General features: G+C 29.4%; 1 protein-coding gene across 5 annotated transcripts in view; it reads left to right on the forward strand.

Annotated features, from left to right (window-relative positions):
* The window catches only part of LOC117176151 (transcription initiation factor TFIID subunit 1), a 45512-nt gene that overhangs the window by 21746 nt on the left and 6906 nt on the right, over nt 1-16860 (forward strand). For all 5 annotated transcript variants that reach the window (XR_004467585.1, XR_004467586.1, XM_033366234.1 and 2 more), the window contains 4 exons: nt 1499-2629; nt 5900-7604; nt 12261-12503; nt 14610-15045. Coding sequence is in view for 3 of the 5 variants with exons in the window: in XM_033366234.1 (XP_033222125.1) it covers nt 1499-2629; nt 5900-7604; nt 12261-12503; nt 14610-15045 (3515 nt within the window). In the remaining 2 variants the exon portion in view is untranslated. The remainder of the gene's footprint in view (nt 1-1498; nt 2630-5899; nt 7605-12260; nt 12504-14609; nt 15046-16860) is intronic.

Genomic DNA, 16860 nt, shown 5'->3' on the forward strand with positions numbered 1-16860 from the left:
GCTCTTCTTAATATTTTGACACCAAAATCATGTCGATACACCTTACCGACTGCGAGTAAAGCCACCCACGCTTTAACTTGACAGACTGTATATATATATATTGATTTTTTAAATTGTGTATAAATGCTGTCTAGCTCCGCTTGGATTCGAGCTCAGGTCTTCAGATTACTGGTCTGGACTAGTTGGCAAAAAAAGTCACATAAGAATTAATGATTAATTTATCTGGTCAAAAATCTTGACATCAAAAATAAAAATTCAAAATTTTAGTTGAAATTGATATTTTTGTTTAAAATTCAACTACTCTAGTTGAAATTTCATCAGTTTCGTTAAAAATGAATCTTTCAGTTGAAAATTCAACTATTTAGTTGAAAAGCTGTTTTTTTAATGAAAATTTTACTATTTAATTAAAAATTCATGTTTTTTTTTTGAAAAATCGTATTTTTGAAAAGTTGTCTTTTTCATATGAAAATGTAACTGTTTCGTTAAAAATGCATACTTTTTTGTTGAAAAATCGTATTTTTGGTAGAAACATAAACTTCTTGTTTAAAATCTTTATTTTTTGGTTTGAAAAATCAACTAATGCAGTTAAAGATTCATCATTTTAATAATTTGGATGGTAATTTTTATGTCTACTAGTCCAGAATCAATATTTTATGTATATTGAGTTTTAAAATTGTGAAAATCAGAATTAATAATTAATGTACCTGGTCAAATACCTTAACATAAAGAATAAAAATTCTTCATTTTAGTTGAGATTGATATTTTTGTTTAAAATTCAACTATTTTAGTTGAAAATTCATCAGTTTCTTTGAAAATGAAACTTTTTCAGTTCAGAATTCAACTATTTGGTTAAAAATGTTTCTGCTTTGGTTGAAAAGTGAAGTGTTTCGTTGAAAATTACTGTATTTTGTTGAAAAATCATGTTTTTTGATAGAAACCTAATCTTCTTGTTTAAAAATTTATCTTTTTGTTTGAAAATTCAAATATTTCATTCAAAAATTCATCATTTCAGTTAAAAATTGATCTTCTTGGTTATAAGTTATTATTTTTTGTTTGTTTAAAATTCATCTATTTTAGATGAAGATTCATTATTTTCATTGAAAATGTATCACTTCGATTGAATTATTTTTTTGAGGAAAATTAATTTTGTTAACTGAAAATTTAACTATTACATTTTTTGTTGAAAACATATCATATTGATTTGGAAATTCAACTATTTGGTTGATATTCCGTTCGTATTGTTACAAACTCGTCTTTTTGTTAGAAAATACTTCTTTTTGGCTGCAAATTCAACTATTTGGTTAAATATTCAGCTATCTTTTTGAAAATTGCAATTAAAGTGGCCACAATGATGTTCCCTAAATATGCACTTAATTTTAAGTATAAGAAGATGAAATAAAAATGTATTTGAATTATTATTCAAATTCAGGACTTTAGATCAAGCCATCTTCTTGGTCTAATTGTAAATTTATTATAACTTCGTTTCCTTTGAATTCAGACCGATTGCTAAGGGAGGTCAACAAATGAGCCGGGAGGACACCGACGACACCTGGTGGTCTATTTTCCCAGTAGAAAACGAGGAACTAGTTTACGGTCTCTGGGAAGACGAAATCATCTGGGATGCAGAAAACATGAAGAAAATACCGAAACCGAAGATCCTCACCCTGGATCCAAACGACGAGAACATCGTCCTCGGAATTCCCGATGATATCGATCCCGCCCTTCTTCATAAAGAGAACGGACCTCAGCCTAAAGTGAAAATCCCACATCCTCACGTGAAGAAGAGTAAACTTCTTCTCGGAAAGGCTGGAGTGATCAACGTTCTCGAGGAGGATACCCCGCCTCCTCCGCCAAAGTCTCCAGACAGAGATCCCTTCAATATTTCGAACGATCCCTACTATCTTCCTCGATCTTCGGAAACGACTCTGAGGTTGAAGGTTGGCGGAGGAAACCTAATTCAGCACAGCACTCCCGTTGTTGAACTACGAGCTCCGTTTGTGCAAACTTACATGGGACCAATGCGTCTCAGGAACTTCCACAGACCACCATTGAGACGTTTTAGCCACGGTCCTCTTGCCCAACTGGCTGTACATCCTGTTCTTCCTCTGCTGAAGCACATCAAGAAAAAAGCCAAGCAACGAGAACAGGAGAGAATAGCTTCTGGTGGTGGTGATGTCTTCTTTATGAGAACTGCTGAGGATCTAACTGGTCGCGATGGGGAAATAGTTCTTGTTGAATTTTCTGAAGAACACCCGCCTCTCATGAATCAAGTGGGAATGTGTTCGAAAATGAAGAACTACTACAAACGGAAAGCTGGAAAGGATCAAGGACCTCAGAAGTACAAATATGGCGAGACAGCTTATGCTCACACAAGTCCCTTCCTAGGAATTCTAACGCCCGGGCAGAGTATCCAGACCGTCGAAAATAATATGTACAGAGCCCCGATTTATGAACACAACATTCCAACTACGGATTTCCTGGTTATCAGGACGAGGCATCAGTATCATGTTCGAGAAATTGATGCACTTTTCGTGGCTGGGCAAGAGTGTCCGCTTTATGAAGTTCCTGGACCGAATTCGAAGAGAGCTAACAACTTCGTAAGGGATTTTCTCCAGGTTTTCATTTACAGGTATTGTAATGCTACATATTTTTCTATCTTACTTATCACTTTAAGGATATTTTCGAAAAATTTCGAAAAATTAATTTAAAATGTTTTTAATTCATCTCTTAATTCTTTATTTCCTAAGTTTCGGATTCAATTTGTTACACTTATTTGTTGAAGATTTTAAAGTCGAGAACGCCCAAATTCGAACATTAAAAAGTCAATAAATTCACATTATAATCGTACTGTTTAAAAATATAATTTACAAATGAAAGCCTTACTTTTCGATATATTTTTTTAATTGATTATAGTTCAAACTAGCTGTGAATTCGAACTCTGCTGTTTATACTTTGTTTTTATTTACAATTGGATGGTGTTTATTTCATGAGCAATTTGCTTCTTCATTATGATTAATTAGTAAATATATTTGCTTCCTCATAAAGTTTATGGAATTTTTTTTCTTTAAGTCAGGAAATTTTTCTGAGAGCATATTTAATTTTTGGTTAAATTGCAATATAAAATTGAATAACTGGGATTCTTAAGTTTAATAGTACCTTTATATTACTGTATTCAACTGTTCTATTTCGGATTGAAAAGCGATCATTTTTAGTTTAAAATTCATGTATTTTGTAGAAAATTCGTTCTCTTTGGTAGAATATTAATCTTCTTGGATGATAATTCAACAGTTTGTTTACAATTTTCTCTCGCTTTTGACTGAAAAATCTTTCTTATTTGGAAACTCTACTCTTGTTGAAAAGTCGTTTTTTTGTTGTTGTCTGTAACTCTTTTTTATCAAAAATTAAAATCTGTTTTGGTTGAAGATTCATCATCGGCTGAAAATTAATTTTTTTAAATGGAAGTTTGTCTATTCTAGTTGAAACTTCAAACATTTTTTTGACATTGTTTTTTTTGTCGAAAATTATTTTTTTTCCAACTGAAAATGTACAAGTAACTATTTAAGGATTATAATTTTTGCCGAAAATTCATTACTTTGTTTGAAAATATAACTTTTTTTTTTAAATTGACTTTTTTTGTTGATAATTGTTTTGTTTTTTTTTAATGAAAACGTAGCTATTGCATTTGAATATTCTATGAGTTTAGTCAAAAATTCATCTCTGGTTGAACATTATTTTTTTTCAACTGAAAATTTAACTGTTCAATTTTTGGTTGACATTGCATGAATTAAAATTCAGTTTTATTATCATTAATATTATTCATTAGTTATGATCGCGTAACATTTTGATAATTCGACTTTTTTTTAGAAATTATCTTTTTGTTTGAAAATGTATGTTTTTGGATGATAATTCAAATATTGCAGTTAAAAATGAATCCTTTTAGTTGAAAATCCATCACTTTGTTTAAAAAATTTAACTATTTAAAAATATATTTTTTTTCTTGGTTGAAATGTATTATTTTTTAACTAAACATGTAGCTATGCCAATTAAATATTCCGTCATTTTAATTGAAAATTCCTCTCTTTGTTTAAGCATTATTTTTTTAAACTGAAAATTGAAGAATTCAATTTTTGTTTGATAATGATCCTATTTAGATAAAAATTCATCTTTTTTGTTTAAAATTCATTTATTCCAGTTAAAGTCTTATCATTTTATTTTAAACTTTATTAGTTTTTTGAAAAATTAATTTTAACTGATAATTTAACTATTCCTGTTGGTTAAAAATTCGATGTTTTATATTTTAGAATTCTACTATATGGTTCAAAAAATTTTTTTCTAGTTTGAAATTCCACGATTTCGTTAAACATGCATGTACTTTGTTTAAAAAGACTTCTTTTTTGGTAAAAAATTAGTATTTTTAATTGAAAATTCATATTTTTGTTTGAAATTAAAAGTACTTTTTTGAAAGTCAACTCTTTCGTTCAAAATTAATTTTTTTTAAATTTCTCTATTCCAGTTGAAAGATTAATCATTTTAGTTAAAACTTTTTTTTTAATTTTATAACTTTGGGTGATTTTTTGTGGATGGAGAATCAATATTTTTAACCGACAATTAAACTATACTATTTTCGATTGAAAACTCATTTGGTTCAAAATTCAACTGTTTGGTTGAAATTACAATTATTCGGTTAAAAATTCATCTATTTTTTTAAAAATGCAATATTTTGTCTTGAAAAGTTAGGAATTTGAGGTGATTAGATTGAAATTTAATGTAGTATGCATATTGATTTTACCTAAATGTGTACCGAATTTCAAGTATAAGAAGAAAAAATATAAATTTGTTTGAATTATTTAAATTCATGGACTTTAGAGACAAATTCAAGAAATTATGAATAATATTTTAGTATTATTTAATTGATATATTGTACTAATATATTTAATAATATTTTGTAATATAATTCCTCAAACTTTTCTAAATTAAACATATTAATTGAATTCCTAAAAACTAAAAAAAACATTATTTATGATGAACTTGTGAAAATGTGAAATATTTGAATGGCCTCCGTACTATAAAAAATTATACCTGGAACAAATTCCGTACAATTAAAAGCTCATTTATTTATAAATTATTCAAAATATGTACAATTAAATATGGAATTTGTGAAATAGAAATATTTTAAATCAGAGTTTAATTAGTTTCATTTTATGCGATTATTCTTCTTGAAACTGATATGTTCCTCTTCCTCTAAAAATCTAAAAGTTTTCTGGAATGGAATTTTCAGTCCGAGGTTTCCGATGTTATTCATGTTACATTTGAAAAATACTGAAAAATACCTGGAATTTAGAATTCGGAAATGCGTAGCAACCTTGGTATAAGAAATTGAATTAAGAAATTGTATACAAAATTTCATCAAGTAACAACAAAATATAAGAAATTATATATATAATTTTGTGGAATTTCATTTAAATAATTTTCTGATCAATGGTATTTATAAGGATCCAGATCGGTCCCTAATTTTAGAAAAATGAATGAGTATAAATTGGAGTTCATGATCTGAATATTTTACTGTGTTTTATACTATAAGTTTTTTTTAAATCATACCACTATTTTGTTACTATTTTATATAATGTATGTCACTATTGACACTATTTTTTATCCTTAAAGTGAGTTCGAGCCCCGTACTATTTATCAAAAATTCTTTTAAATTCCTTAAATTTATTGAAATATGTTGAAAATTCTTCGAAATATTTCAAAATACCCTAAAATATTTAAAATTCTTTAAAATCTCTTCAATCCATTGAAATCTATTTAGAATTCTTTAAAATCATTAAAAATACCTTGAAATATTTCAAATCCTTTGGAAGTATTGAAATCAAGAAAAATGTATTTAATTCTTTTTCAGACTTTTCTGGAAATCGAGGGACACACCAAGAAGAATCAAAATGGACGACATTAAAAAGGCTTTTCCTTCACATAGTGAAAGTAGTATAAGAAAAAGATTGAAGCTCTGTGCTGATTTCAAGCGAACCGGAATGGATTCCAATTGGTGGGTCATCAAACCTGAATTCCGATTGCCTACCGAGGAAGAAATCAGAGCCATGGTCTCTCCGGAACAGTGCTGTGCTTACTTTAGCATGATTGCAGCAGAACAGAGATTGAAAGACGCTGGTTACGGCGAAAAGTTCCTCTTCACGCCGCAAGACGACGACGATGAAGAAATGCAGCTGAAGATGGACGACGAAGTCAAGGTCGCACCTTGGAATACAACTCGAGCTTATATCCAGGCTATGAAAGGCAAATGTTTGTTGCAACTTGCTGGTCCCGCTGATCCGACTGGATGCGGCGAAGGATTCTCTTACGTCAGGGTACCCAATAAACCAACAATCAGCAAGGAAGAACAGGAGGCACAGCCCAAGAGAACTGTCACTGGAACTGATGCCGACTTGAGAAGATTGTCCCTCAATAATGCCAAAGCCCTTCTGAGAAAGTTTGGTGTTCCTGAAGAGGAAATTAAGAAGCTTTCACGTTGGGAAGTCATCGACGTCGTGAGAACTCTTTCGACAGAAAAGGCGAAGGCTGGGGAAGAAGGCATGACAAAATTCTCTAGGGGGAACAGATTTTCGATAGCCGAACACCAGGAAAGATACAAAGAAGAATGTCAAAGAATCTTCGACCTGCAGAATCGAGTCTTGTCCTCGAATGAAGTTCTCAGTACCGATGAGGGTGAGAGCTCCGAGGAAGATAGTTCAGACATTGAAGAAATGGGAAAGAATATTGAGAATATGCTCTCAAATAAGAAGACAAGTACTCAATTGTCCCTCGAGAAAGAAGAACAGCAGAGGCACGAATTGAGGAAAATGTTGATGGGTGAGAATCAGGAACAGGACAAGAAGAATAGAGAGAAAAAGAAAGAAGATGAGGAAGAGTCCCCGATGAGTAGTCTGAACGCCCAGCCAGGAAGAGTTCTCAAGATTTATCGAACTTTTAGGAACCCTGAAGGACACGAGTTTACGAGAGTTGAGCTAGTTAGAAAGCAGGCTGTGATTGATACATACTTGAAGATAAGAAATTCGAAGGACGAGTCGTTTATAAAGCAGTTCGCGACTATGGATGAAGCGCAGAAGGAAGAAATGAAGAGGGAGAAAAGAAGAATTCAGGAGCAGTTGAGAAGAATTAAAAGGAATCAGGAACGGGAGCGAATGCTGGGTGGAAATTCGAGTACTCCTTTCAATGCTTCGGGATTTTTCGATCGAAGCAATTCCAGCACTCCTGTCACGACCTCTACCAGTATCCTTCCATTATCTAATTTTCCTTCTTCTTCTCTTACTCCTAAACCTATCCGATCTGAAAACTCTACTCCTAAACGTAAAAAACCTAAACTTAAACCAGATCTTAAGCTGAAATGTGGAGCTTGCGGTAATGTAGGACATATGCGTACTAACAAAGCTTGCCCCCTTTATCAAAACAGCATAGCAAATACGACGCCAGTCAATGTTGCGATGACGGAGGAGCAGGAGGCGGAAATCGAGAAGCAGCTCGTTGCCGATGATCAGGATCTTGTCAACGTCGATGGTACCAAGGTTAAATTGTCGTCGAAGCTTATTAAGGTAAGGACATTCTTCATAAATTCTGGATGATCTTTAGTCAGGGCAGAAGCGGCGGAACGTTTTTATCTCTAAGTGGGCGCAGGAGAATAGGCTTATAATATTGAATGGCACACTTTGTACATAGTATAATAATATGCAGAGTGGCCACCGGACCGGGAGAACCGGGAGAAAACCGGGAGGATGCCGGGAGAGAAATATTACACCGGGAGCCTTCTCGCATTTCATAAGTCGCGCGTTTCGTAGCGCCGTGTGTCCGAGCAACCAATCACGAAATCGGTAGTTACTTGGGATTCGTTGACCGCATTCGTTGACCACATTACGTTTCGTGTACGAACGTATTAATTCGAATTTTAAACTGTTCTGGAGGTTCTGTAGTCTATAGACTGTCTATATAGAATGCCTGATGATAAAATTTGATAAAAAAAACTTGAAAAATTAAAAAAAAAATTTTTAAATTTACCTGAATCTATAATCTTTTAAGTCAGTTAAAGTTGTAACAATCTATGATTTTATATTTATATTGCTCTCCCTAATTACATGTTCCTTTAAAAATTATATAAGAAAATCTTTGCGTTTTCCTTTATGAGGCATTAAATTGTTCTCATCCTACTTATTATGATTGCTCATACGTGAAAAAATAGCACTTTTCGCAACAGCAGTATATATATATTTTAAACCGGGAGAAAACCGGGAGAAAAAAATAAAAGAAATAGTGGCCACCCTGATATGATACTAAATATAAATTATACATAAATAATAATAAATGAACAATCAATAGTAAATAATAAATACAGGTATAAAATGAATATTTCGCAAAGCTTTCTAAAGATTTCATAAATATTTGACAAAGTTTTTAAATATTTCGAAAACATTTCGGATAGATATGAACGATTTTACAAAGGCTTCAATGATTTCCCAAATATTTCAATATTTTCACAAATATTATCAAATATTTCAAATATATTTTTCATCTTTCGCAGATTTCTAAAAACTTCAGAAAGATTTCAAATATTTCCCAAAGATATCAAAGATACCAAATATTTCAAAAAATTTGAAGATTTCCAAAGATTTCAGAAAGGTTTCAATGATCTTTCAAAGTTATCAAAGGTTTCAAGTGCCTCGCAAAGGTTTTTCACAGATTTAAGAGATTTTCCAAACACTTCACAAAGATTTCAATAATTTTACAAATATTACCAAATATTTCAATTATTTGGGAAAGATTTCAAAAAGATTTCACAAAGACTTCAATGATTTTCCAGAGATTTCGCAAAGATATCAATCATTTTTACAAATAATTCAAAACTATTTTAAAGATTTCGCAAAGTCACAAATGATTTCAGAATTATTTTAAAAAGATTTAGAAAATTTCACAAATTTTTCAAAAATATTTCAAAGATTTCACCAATATTTAAAGGAGTTCATAAATATAATCAAATGTTTCACAAGGATTTCAATATTTGTCTAATGATTTCATAAAGATTTTAAATATTTCGCAACGATTTTTAATAGAATTTAAAGATTTCACAAAGACTTCAATAATTTCGTAAAGATTACAACAATTTCAAAAATATACCAACTACTTCAAAAATATTTTCAAAGGATTTCAATGATTTCTAAAAGATTTCACAGATTTTTAAAGATTTTGAATATTTTGAAAAGATTTCGAGTTATATTTACTAGATTTTACAAAGATTTCAATGATTTTCCGTAGATTTTAATCATTTTTACAAATATTTCCAAATATTTCGCAAAGGTTTCTGATAAATTTGAAATTTTCTTACAAATTCACAAATGATTTCACGAAGATTTAAATAATTCCAAAAATATTTCCAAAGATTTCACAAAGATTTGAATATTTTATAAAGATTTCAAGTATTTCGCAAAAATTTTGAATATTATAAAAAGATATAACAAATTTCACAAAAATTGTTTAATAATTTATAAAGATTTCAATGAGTTCCCAGAGATTTCAAAGATTTCGGATAGATTTCAAAGATTTCAATGACTTCCCAAAGATCTCAAAGATTTTAAATATTTCATAAAGATTTCGGATATATTTAAAAGATTTCAATGGTTTTTTAAAGATTTCAAAAATTTCAAATATTTTACAAAGATTTCAACGATTTCCCAAATATTTCAAATATTTTGCAAAGATTTAGGATAAATTACCATCAATTATTTCATGAAGATTTCAGGTAGATTTTTAGACAAATTTAAACGATCTGTTGAATTTAATCATTCGATTTCAGAGGAGGGTAAATCAATACTTTGCCTGTTACTGGGCAATTTCTGAGGGGGGAATCGCCCCCTGTGCCTTCTAGGGCTTCCCCGCCTCTGAGTCAGTGTGACCGCAGGTCAGGGAAAATCCGGAAATCAGGGAAAAATCATGGCAATTTTTTGGCCAGAGAAAATCAGGGATTTAAAAAAAAAGACGCAAAAGTCAGGGAATTTCTGTAATATGCACTTGAAGTAACTGTCAAGAATAATCAGAGGTACCACACTTTAAAGGAATTGCAAGATCTTTATAAGATTTTTATAATTTTAAGGGTTTGGAAGATTTTTAAGTATTTTTGAATATTCAAAGGAATTTTCCAAAGCCTAAAAATTTGCAAGCGACTTCAAAAGATTTCAAAAGATCTGAATTATTTTAAGGTATTTTAAAAGGTTCCAAGGGATTTTGAATAATTTGAAGGAATTAAAAAAAACGTGTATGGGTTTTTAAAGAATTTACTAGAATTTCCGAAGATATTGATCGATTTGGTAGGATCTATACAGTTTTAGGATATTTCAAAAGATTCCAAAGAATTTTATAAGATTTCTGAATATTTCTATTTTTTAGAAGGGATTTTAAACACTCCAGAAATTCAGGAAATATGAAATTTTAAGTAATTTTACGGGATTTTATAATACTTTAATGGATTTCAAAGAATTTATTAGCAAGATTTCAGAAATTCCGTCGGGTTTAAAAGATTTTCTAATATTTTAAGGTATTTCCAAAGATTTTAGAAGATTTCTAAAGATTCCGGCGAATTTTTATTAGATTCCAGTAATTTGAAAGGACTTCAAAGGATTTTAGAGTATTTTTAAAACATTGAAGGAATTTTCAAAAGCTTCAAAAAGTTTGAAGGGATTTTAAAGGTTTTGATATATTTTAGGGCATTTAACAAAATTCTCAGACATTTTCAAGAGATTAACAATTTTATAAGGAATTTCTAAGTGTTTGAATTAGTTTTAATCAATTTTCCAGGATTTCAGAAAATATCAAATTTTATGTTATTTTAGGGGATTTTAGAATATTTTAATCGATTTCGAATAATCGATTGGCAAGAATTAAGATGTTTTGTAGGTTTTAAAATATTTTAAAATATTTTAAAATATTTTAAGGTATTTCCAATGATTTTAGATATTTTAAAAGATTCCAAGAAATTTTAATTTTGTTTGAATAATTTTAAGGGATTTCAAATACTTTTTTTCAATCATCACTGGTTGTATCCTATTCACCTTGTTCACCTATTTTGAAGTTTGTCACCTTTTTCATCTATTGTCGAGATTAATCACTTTGTTATCTTTTACGATTGTCAATTAATTATGTTGTTTGAAAAAAAATTAACCTAACCGTTTCCTATTCTAAATTTGTACTTTAGGGTGAATATTGTTTCATAAGATTTTATCGATCTTATCGTAACGGCTGTTTTCAATATGAACAAAAATATTACTCTTTTCTCGTTTTGTTTACAGAAACTTTACAACTACTAATGCTACTTATTTTCATTTTTTGTCCATTTTGAAATTGCCTAAGAACTAAGTTCAAAGATTTTTCACGTTCAAAAAAATTTTTTTTTTTTTTGTTGAGACAGAACCTAATTTTATGAAAAATATTTTGAAAACAATAATTGTGAATAAAAATCGTATTAAACAAATAAAAAAAGTCATTTTGTTGGTATTTCAAAAAATTCTAACTTTATAACAAATTTTTTTTTTTAAATATGATTTTATATTACTATTTGCTGTCGGAAACTGTACACATATAAAATTTGCAATAATTTTTTAACACCAATTTTTGGCAAAACTGATATGTAATTTTGTTTTAGATCACGGTTATCCCGATAGGACCTCAATTTTTACTCATATATACCTCAAAAACAGATTTCAAAAAATTATTGTTTATACTTTTCCCTACCCTCTTATATTATTTGATTAAAAAAAATGATTACGCAACAATTCTCGATTCACCCCGCCCCCACAAAAGGGTTACGTAATATATTGACTACTCCTGTGACATGTTCAACAAATTAAAATATTTTAATAAACACTGTCTTATATCTTGACTTAATTATGCAACTTTTTTCTCATCGACTTTTGATAAAGAATTTTCACTTTTTTGAACGAGAATAGGTATTGTTGTGTTTTGTTTTTGTTTGTTTAATTCATCCTGAAGTCTTTTAAACTTACCTTGAATTCTCAGGCATATCATTAAATTCTTGTGAATCCTCTTTAATTCTTCTAAACTTTTTTCAAACTTTTATTCCCTGTATAAAACATTCTCTATTAAAAATGTTACTAGATCAAAAGTGTTGTCTCTAAATATTAATGATTCGAGAAAAATCAATGAATTATGGAAATAATGTTTCTGGTAAAATAATGTTGAAATTGCAGCATGCCGAAGAAATGAAGAAACGCACTTTGCTTCTGAAAGTGCCTAAGGATGCGATGCATTCCAAGAAACGAAAAAGAATATCCGGTGACGATCACTGTGATTACCTGAAACGACACCAAAAACCAGCAAACAGACGAAGGACAGACCCTGTGGTTGTCCTGTCCACAACTCTCGAAAGTATTCTCAACGAAATGAGGGACTTGCCAGATGTGCAACCCTTTTTGTTCCCTGTTAGTGCAAAGGTAAGATTTTAAAATACTTAATCCATGTCTCGGATCCTACGACTCTTTTCATCTTTTTTTTATAAAACTGCGAATTTCTGAAGAAAAATAATTATAATCAAGTTTTTTCCGCTTTTGTTAGAATTTCGTTATACTTAGATTCAATTTTAATCACAATGAAACTTTTGAAATTGAAATTCCAGACTAGAAAAAAGTCTACCATTCTAATTGACTATTTTTTTGAAATTTTTATTATTTTTTTAATATTCATCTTTTTTGGTCGAAAATTTAACTGTTTTGTTGAACACTCGTCTTTTCGAAGAGAAAATTTATCTTTTGTGCTAGAAACGTCATGCTTTTGGGTGAAAATTTATATTGCTTGGTTCAAAATAAACTTCTTTGTTGAAAATTTATCTGTCTTCTAAAAAGTTCGACTTTTTTTCTTGAAAATTCAATCATTTGGTTAAAAATTCATTTATTTACTTGGTTACAAATTACTTTTTTTGTTTGAAAATTCCACTATGTGGTTAAACGTTCATCTTTTTTTATTGAAAACGATTTAGTAGCTGAAAATGATACTTTTTATGTTGATAATTCAATCTTAATCTACAAAAATTCGTTTTTTCCTTGAAAATGTAATTAATTGTTCGAAAATGCAATTTTTTGGCCGATATATAATCTTTTTAATTTGTAATTTCGACCATATGGTTCAAAAATCAACTATTCGCTTAATAGTTCATCTTTCTTGGTTGGAAACAATCTAGTAGTTGAAAATTAAACCTCTTAGGCTGATAATTCAATCTCACTCTGAAAATTATTTGCTTGTCTTGCAAATTCAATTACTTGGTTGAAAATGCAATTGTTTTTGGTTAGTTTTTAAGGTTTCTATTTTAAATTTTGACCATTCGGTTCAAAATTCCATTATTTGGTTCAAAAATTATCTTTATTGGTACAAAATTCAACTGTTTTGTTAAAAATTTGTGTTTTTGGGTAGAAAATTAGCCCTTATGGATGCAAAATAAATCTTTAATGGTGGAAAAGTCACCCATTTTAGTTGAAAATTCATCTTTCTTGGTTAAAACCGAACTGTTTTGTTGAAAATTCAACTGTTTGGTTAAAATTCATCTCTTCTGTTGAAGATTCGTCTCTTTTGATTAAAAGTCTAACTGTTTGGTCGAAAATTTATCTTTCTTCCTTAACAAATTACCTTTTTTGTTAAAAATTCAACTTTTCAGGATAGCAAATCAACTTTTTTTAAACTAAATTTCTCTCTTTGGATTGAAAATTCAACTATTTGGTTGAAGTTCAACTTTTTTTTTAAATTAGACTGTTTGGTTTAAAATTCACCTTTGTAGATTTTTCAATCCAAATTTGGACAAAAAATTCAACTACTTTGTCGAAAATGCCATATATTTCGACTTGAAATCTCAGGAATTTAAAGCGCTTCATATTGATTTCATTATTCTATTTATATTGATTTTATTTAAAAGAACTTATTCCCTATTGTTCCTCTATTGTCGTGAAATAAAACCATATTTTCCCTGTTTCGAGAGTATTTTGAGCTCTTAGAACTGAATTAATAAATAATTAATAATTTCATATTAAAAATATGGTCTCAAATTTAAATCCTTAGTTGTAGATTAATTTTAAGTTTAAAATGTTCAAAATGAAGTTTCTTGAGGTTCAAAATTTATATAAATTAGATACTTCTCTTATTTGAAAATAATCCAAGTTAAGAAATTGAACAGTTCACAAATAATGATTTGAAACCCAGATTCAGAATCATTCAAGCTGAATGACTATTGTTAAAAAATTGTTTTAGCTTTAATCATTAATTTTCATTCTGCGAAGAATATTTGAAAATCAATACTCTACATTCTAAATAAATAAAGTTAGTATTTCATTCATTTAGTGTCTGTTCCTGCTTTTTTCATTACACATTTTTATAATTTTAATTCATCTTTTTGTGAACTTTTTTCTAAATTCCATGCAATTTTCTTTGTAATTTTGTGCCTTTTTTAAGCCTGCATGTCGATCTAAGCCCTGTTAATCATGAAATGCCAAAATATTACATTGTTAAATTTCAGCTTACAAAAGACAACTAATGATTGCAATTTTCTTATCCAGTCAGTGCCAGATTACCACAAGATAATCGACAAACCCATGGACCTGCAGACTATAAGAGATAACTTGAGGCAAAAGAAGTACCGAAACAGAGAAGAATTTCTGGCTGCTGTTAATCAAATTGTAGAAAATTCAACTCTCTACAATGGGAAGAATAGTTCTCTCACAGTTGCAGCGAAACGCATGATGGATATTTGCGTTGATAGACTGCGTGAGAAAGAAGATCGTCTGATGAAACTTGAGAAGGTTATCAATCCTCTGCTTGATGACAACGACCAAGTTGCTCTTTCTTACATCCTGAGCGACGTGACCAATAGACTTAAGTCGACCCAGGATTTGTGGCCCTTCCACAAACCAGTGAGCAGGAAACTTGTAAGAGATTATTACACGGTGATCAAGAGGCCAATGGACTTGGAAACCATCTCGAGGAAGATTTCTGGTTAGTTTTTATTAATATTTTCAAAAAGTATTACTTCAAAATCTGGAGAGGTTTGCCTTACTCATTAATCAGAAGAATTTATAAAGGGCCATTCATAACCCACATTTCCAATTTAGAATGTGGAGGGGGGGGGGGCTTACAAATAACGATATATTTCAATAATAACCTAATAAGTTTAAATATCACTTTCATATTTCAGACTACACTCTCTCATCTATTCCCCTCTTTTCCCTATTTTTCAAGAAATCTTTTTTCCATTCTTTTCAAGAAACTTCTCATTTTACCCAGGTTTTTCGTTTAAATGCAAACTGAATATTAAAAACTTAAAGCGTTATTGCCCGCCTAACGCCTTTTTTCTTACTTCCCTATTACAAAGGGGAAAAATATTTTGCATTTGGAAAAAAATGTTCAATCGGATCTTTAAGGACCACGGTTCTAATCTTGTGGGAAATATTTAGCCCACCCCCCCTCCTTTATAGAAAAGCGTTGATTTGTTTATAGTCCCCCTCCTACCCAGAAAGTAACGTAGCCTTTAGATAAAACCAGAGTTTACATTTATACTGATTTTTTGTGTTAATAGCGAGTCAAGTTGCCAATATGTCCATATTGTTCACGTGACCGTGTGGTGAATTATAAACTTCGGTAATAAATCAACAATTAAAATAAAGTGATTTTCAGAGTAAGTGTTGAAATGTGCCGAATTGAATTGTATATGACAGTTAATCCGGATATTATTGAATTTTTAAACTAAGAAAGGTAAATTTTTTACCAAAAATGGAGTAGTTAAACTTTTAATTTAAAAAAAAAAAATATTTTAAATGAAGAAAAAATGAATTTTCTAACAAATAATTGTTTCTTTTTACTAATTTATTGAATTTTGAAGACAAAATGACGATTTTTTTGTACAAAAAAGTTGAATTATCAAATGAAAATTAATTTTTAACAAAAAAACGAATTGTTAACAAAATAGTTTAATATTAACAAAAACTTGGTTTTTTACTTTAAAAATAACCATTTTCGACCAAAAATGAAAAAGGTGAATTTCCAATCGACAAAGTAATTTAAAAACAAAAGAAAAGGCATTTTCAACAAAACAATTCAATTTCCAACCAAAGAGATGAATTTTCAACTAAAATTTTGAATCGTCAACTAAAAAATGCATTTTTAAGAAAGTAATTTAACTTTGAAACGTAGGTGTTAAATTTGTAACCTAAAATATGAATTTTTAAACAAAAATATTAATTTTCTACCGAAAAAAGCAAATACATTTTTAACAAAATTCAAGAATTCTCAAGCAAAAAGTTGAATTTTCAACTAAAAAGATGATTTTTTAAACAAAAAAATTAATTTACTACCAAAAAATACGAATTTACAATCCAATTCGAGAATTCTCAACCAAAAAGTTTAATTTACAAACTAAAAAATATGATTTTTAAACAAAAAGATTAATTTACTACCAAAAAAGACGAATTTTTAATCAAATTCAAGAATTCTCAACCAAAAAGTTGAATTTTCAACCACAAAAATCATTTTTGAAACAAAAAAATGTATTTTCTACCAAAAACATTAGTTATTTGGAAACGTACTAAAAACGGTACCATATGTACTTTTAAAAAAAATATGTTGTAGAAAATTCCTCTTTGTGGCTTAAAAATTTAACACTTTGGTAGGAAATAAAAATTTGGTTTGATAAAGAAATTTTTGGTAGAAAATTCAAAGAACGTATTAATGAAATATACAACACTTCCATTATAGAAAAGAAGAAGAAAAAATGGTTACAAAATTACAAAAAAACTGATCTAAAAGTTACCTTAC

Source organism: Belonocnema kinseyi, chromosome 7 (assembly GCF_010883055.1).
Source record: "Belonocnema kinseyi isolate 2016_QV_RU_SX_M_011 chromosome 7, B_treatae_v1, whole genome shotgun sequence".
Lineage (NCBI taxonomy): Eukaryota > Metazoa > Arthropoda > Insecta > Hymenoptera > Cynipidae > Belonocnema > Belonocnema kinseyi.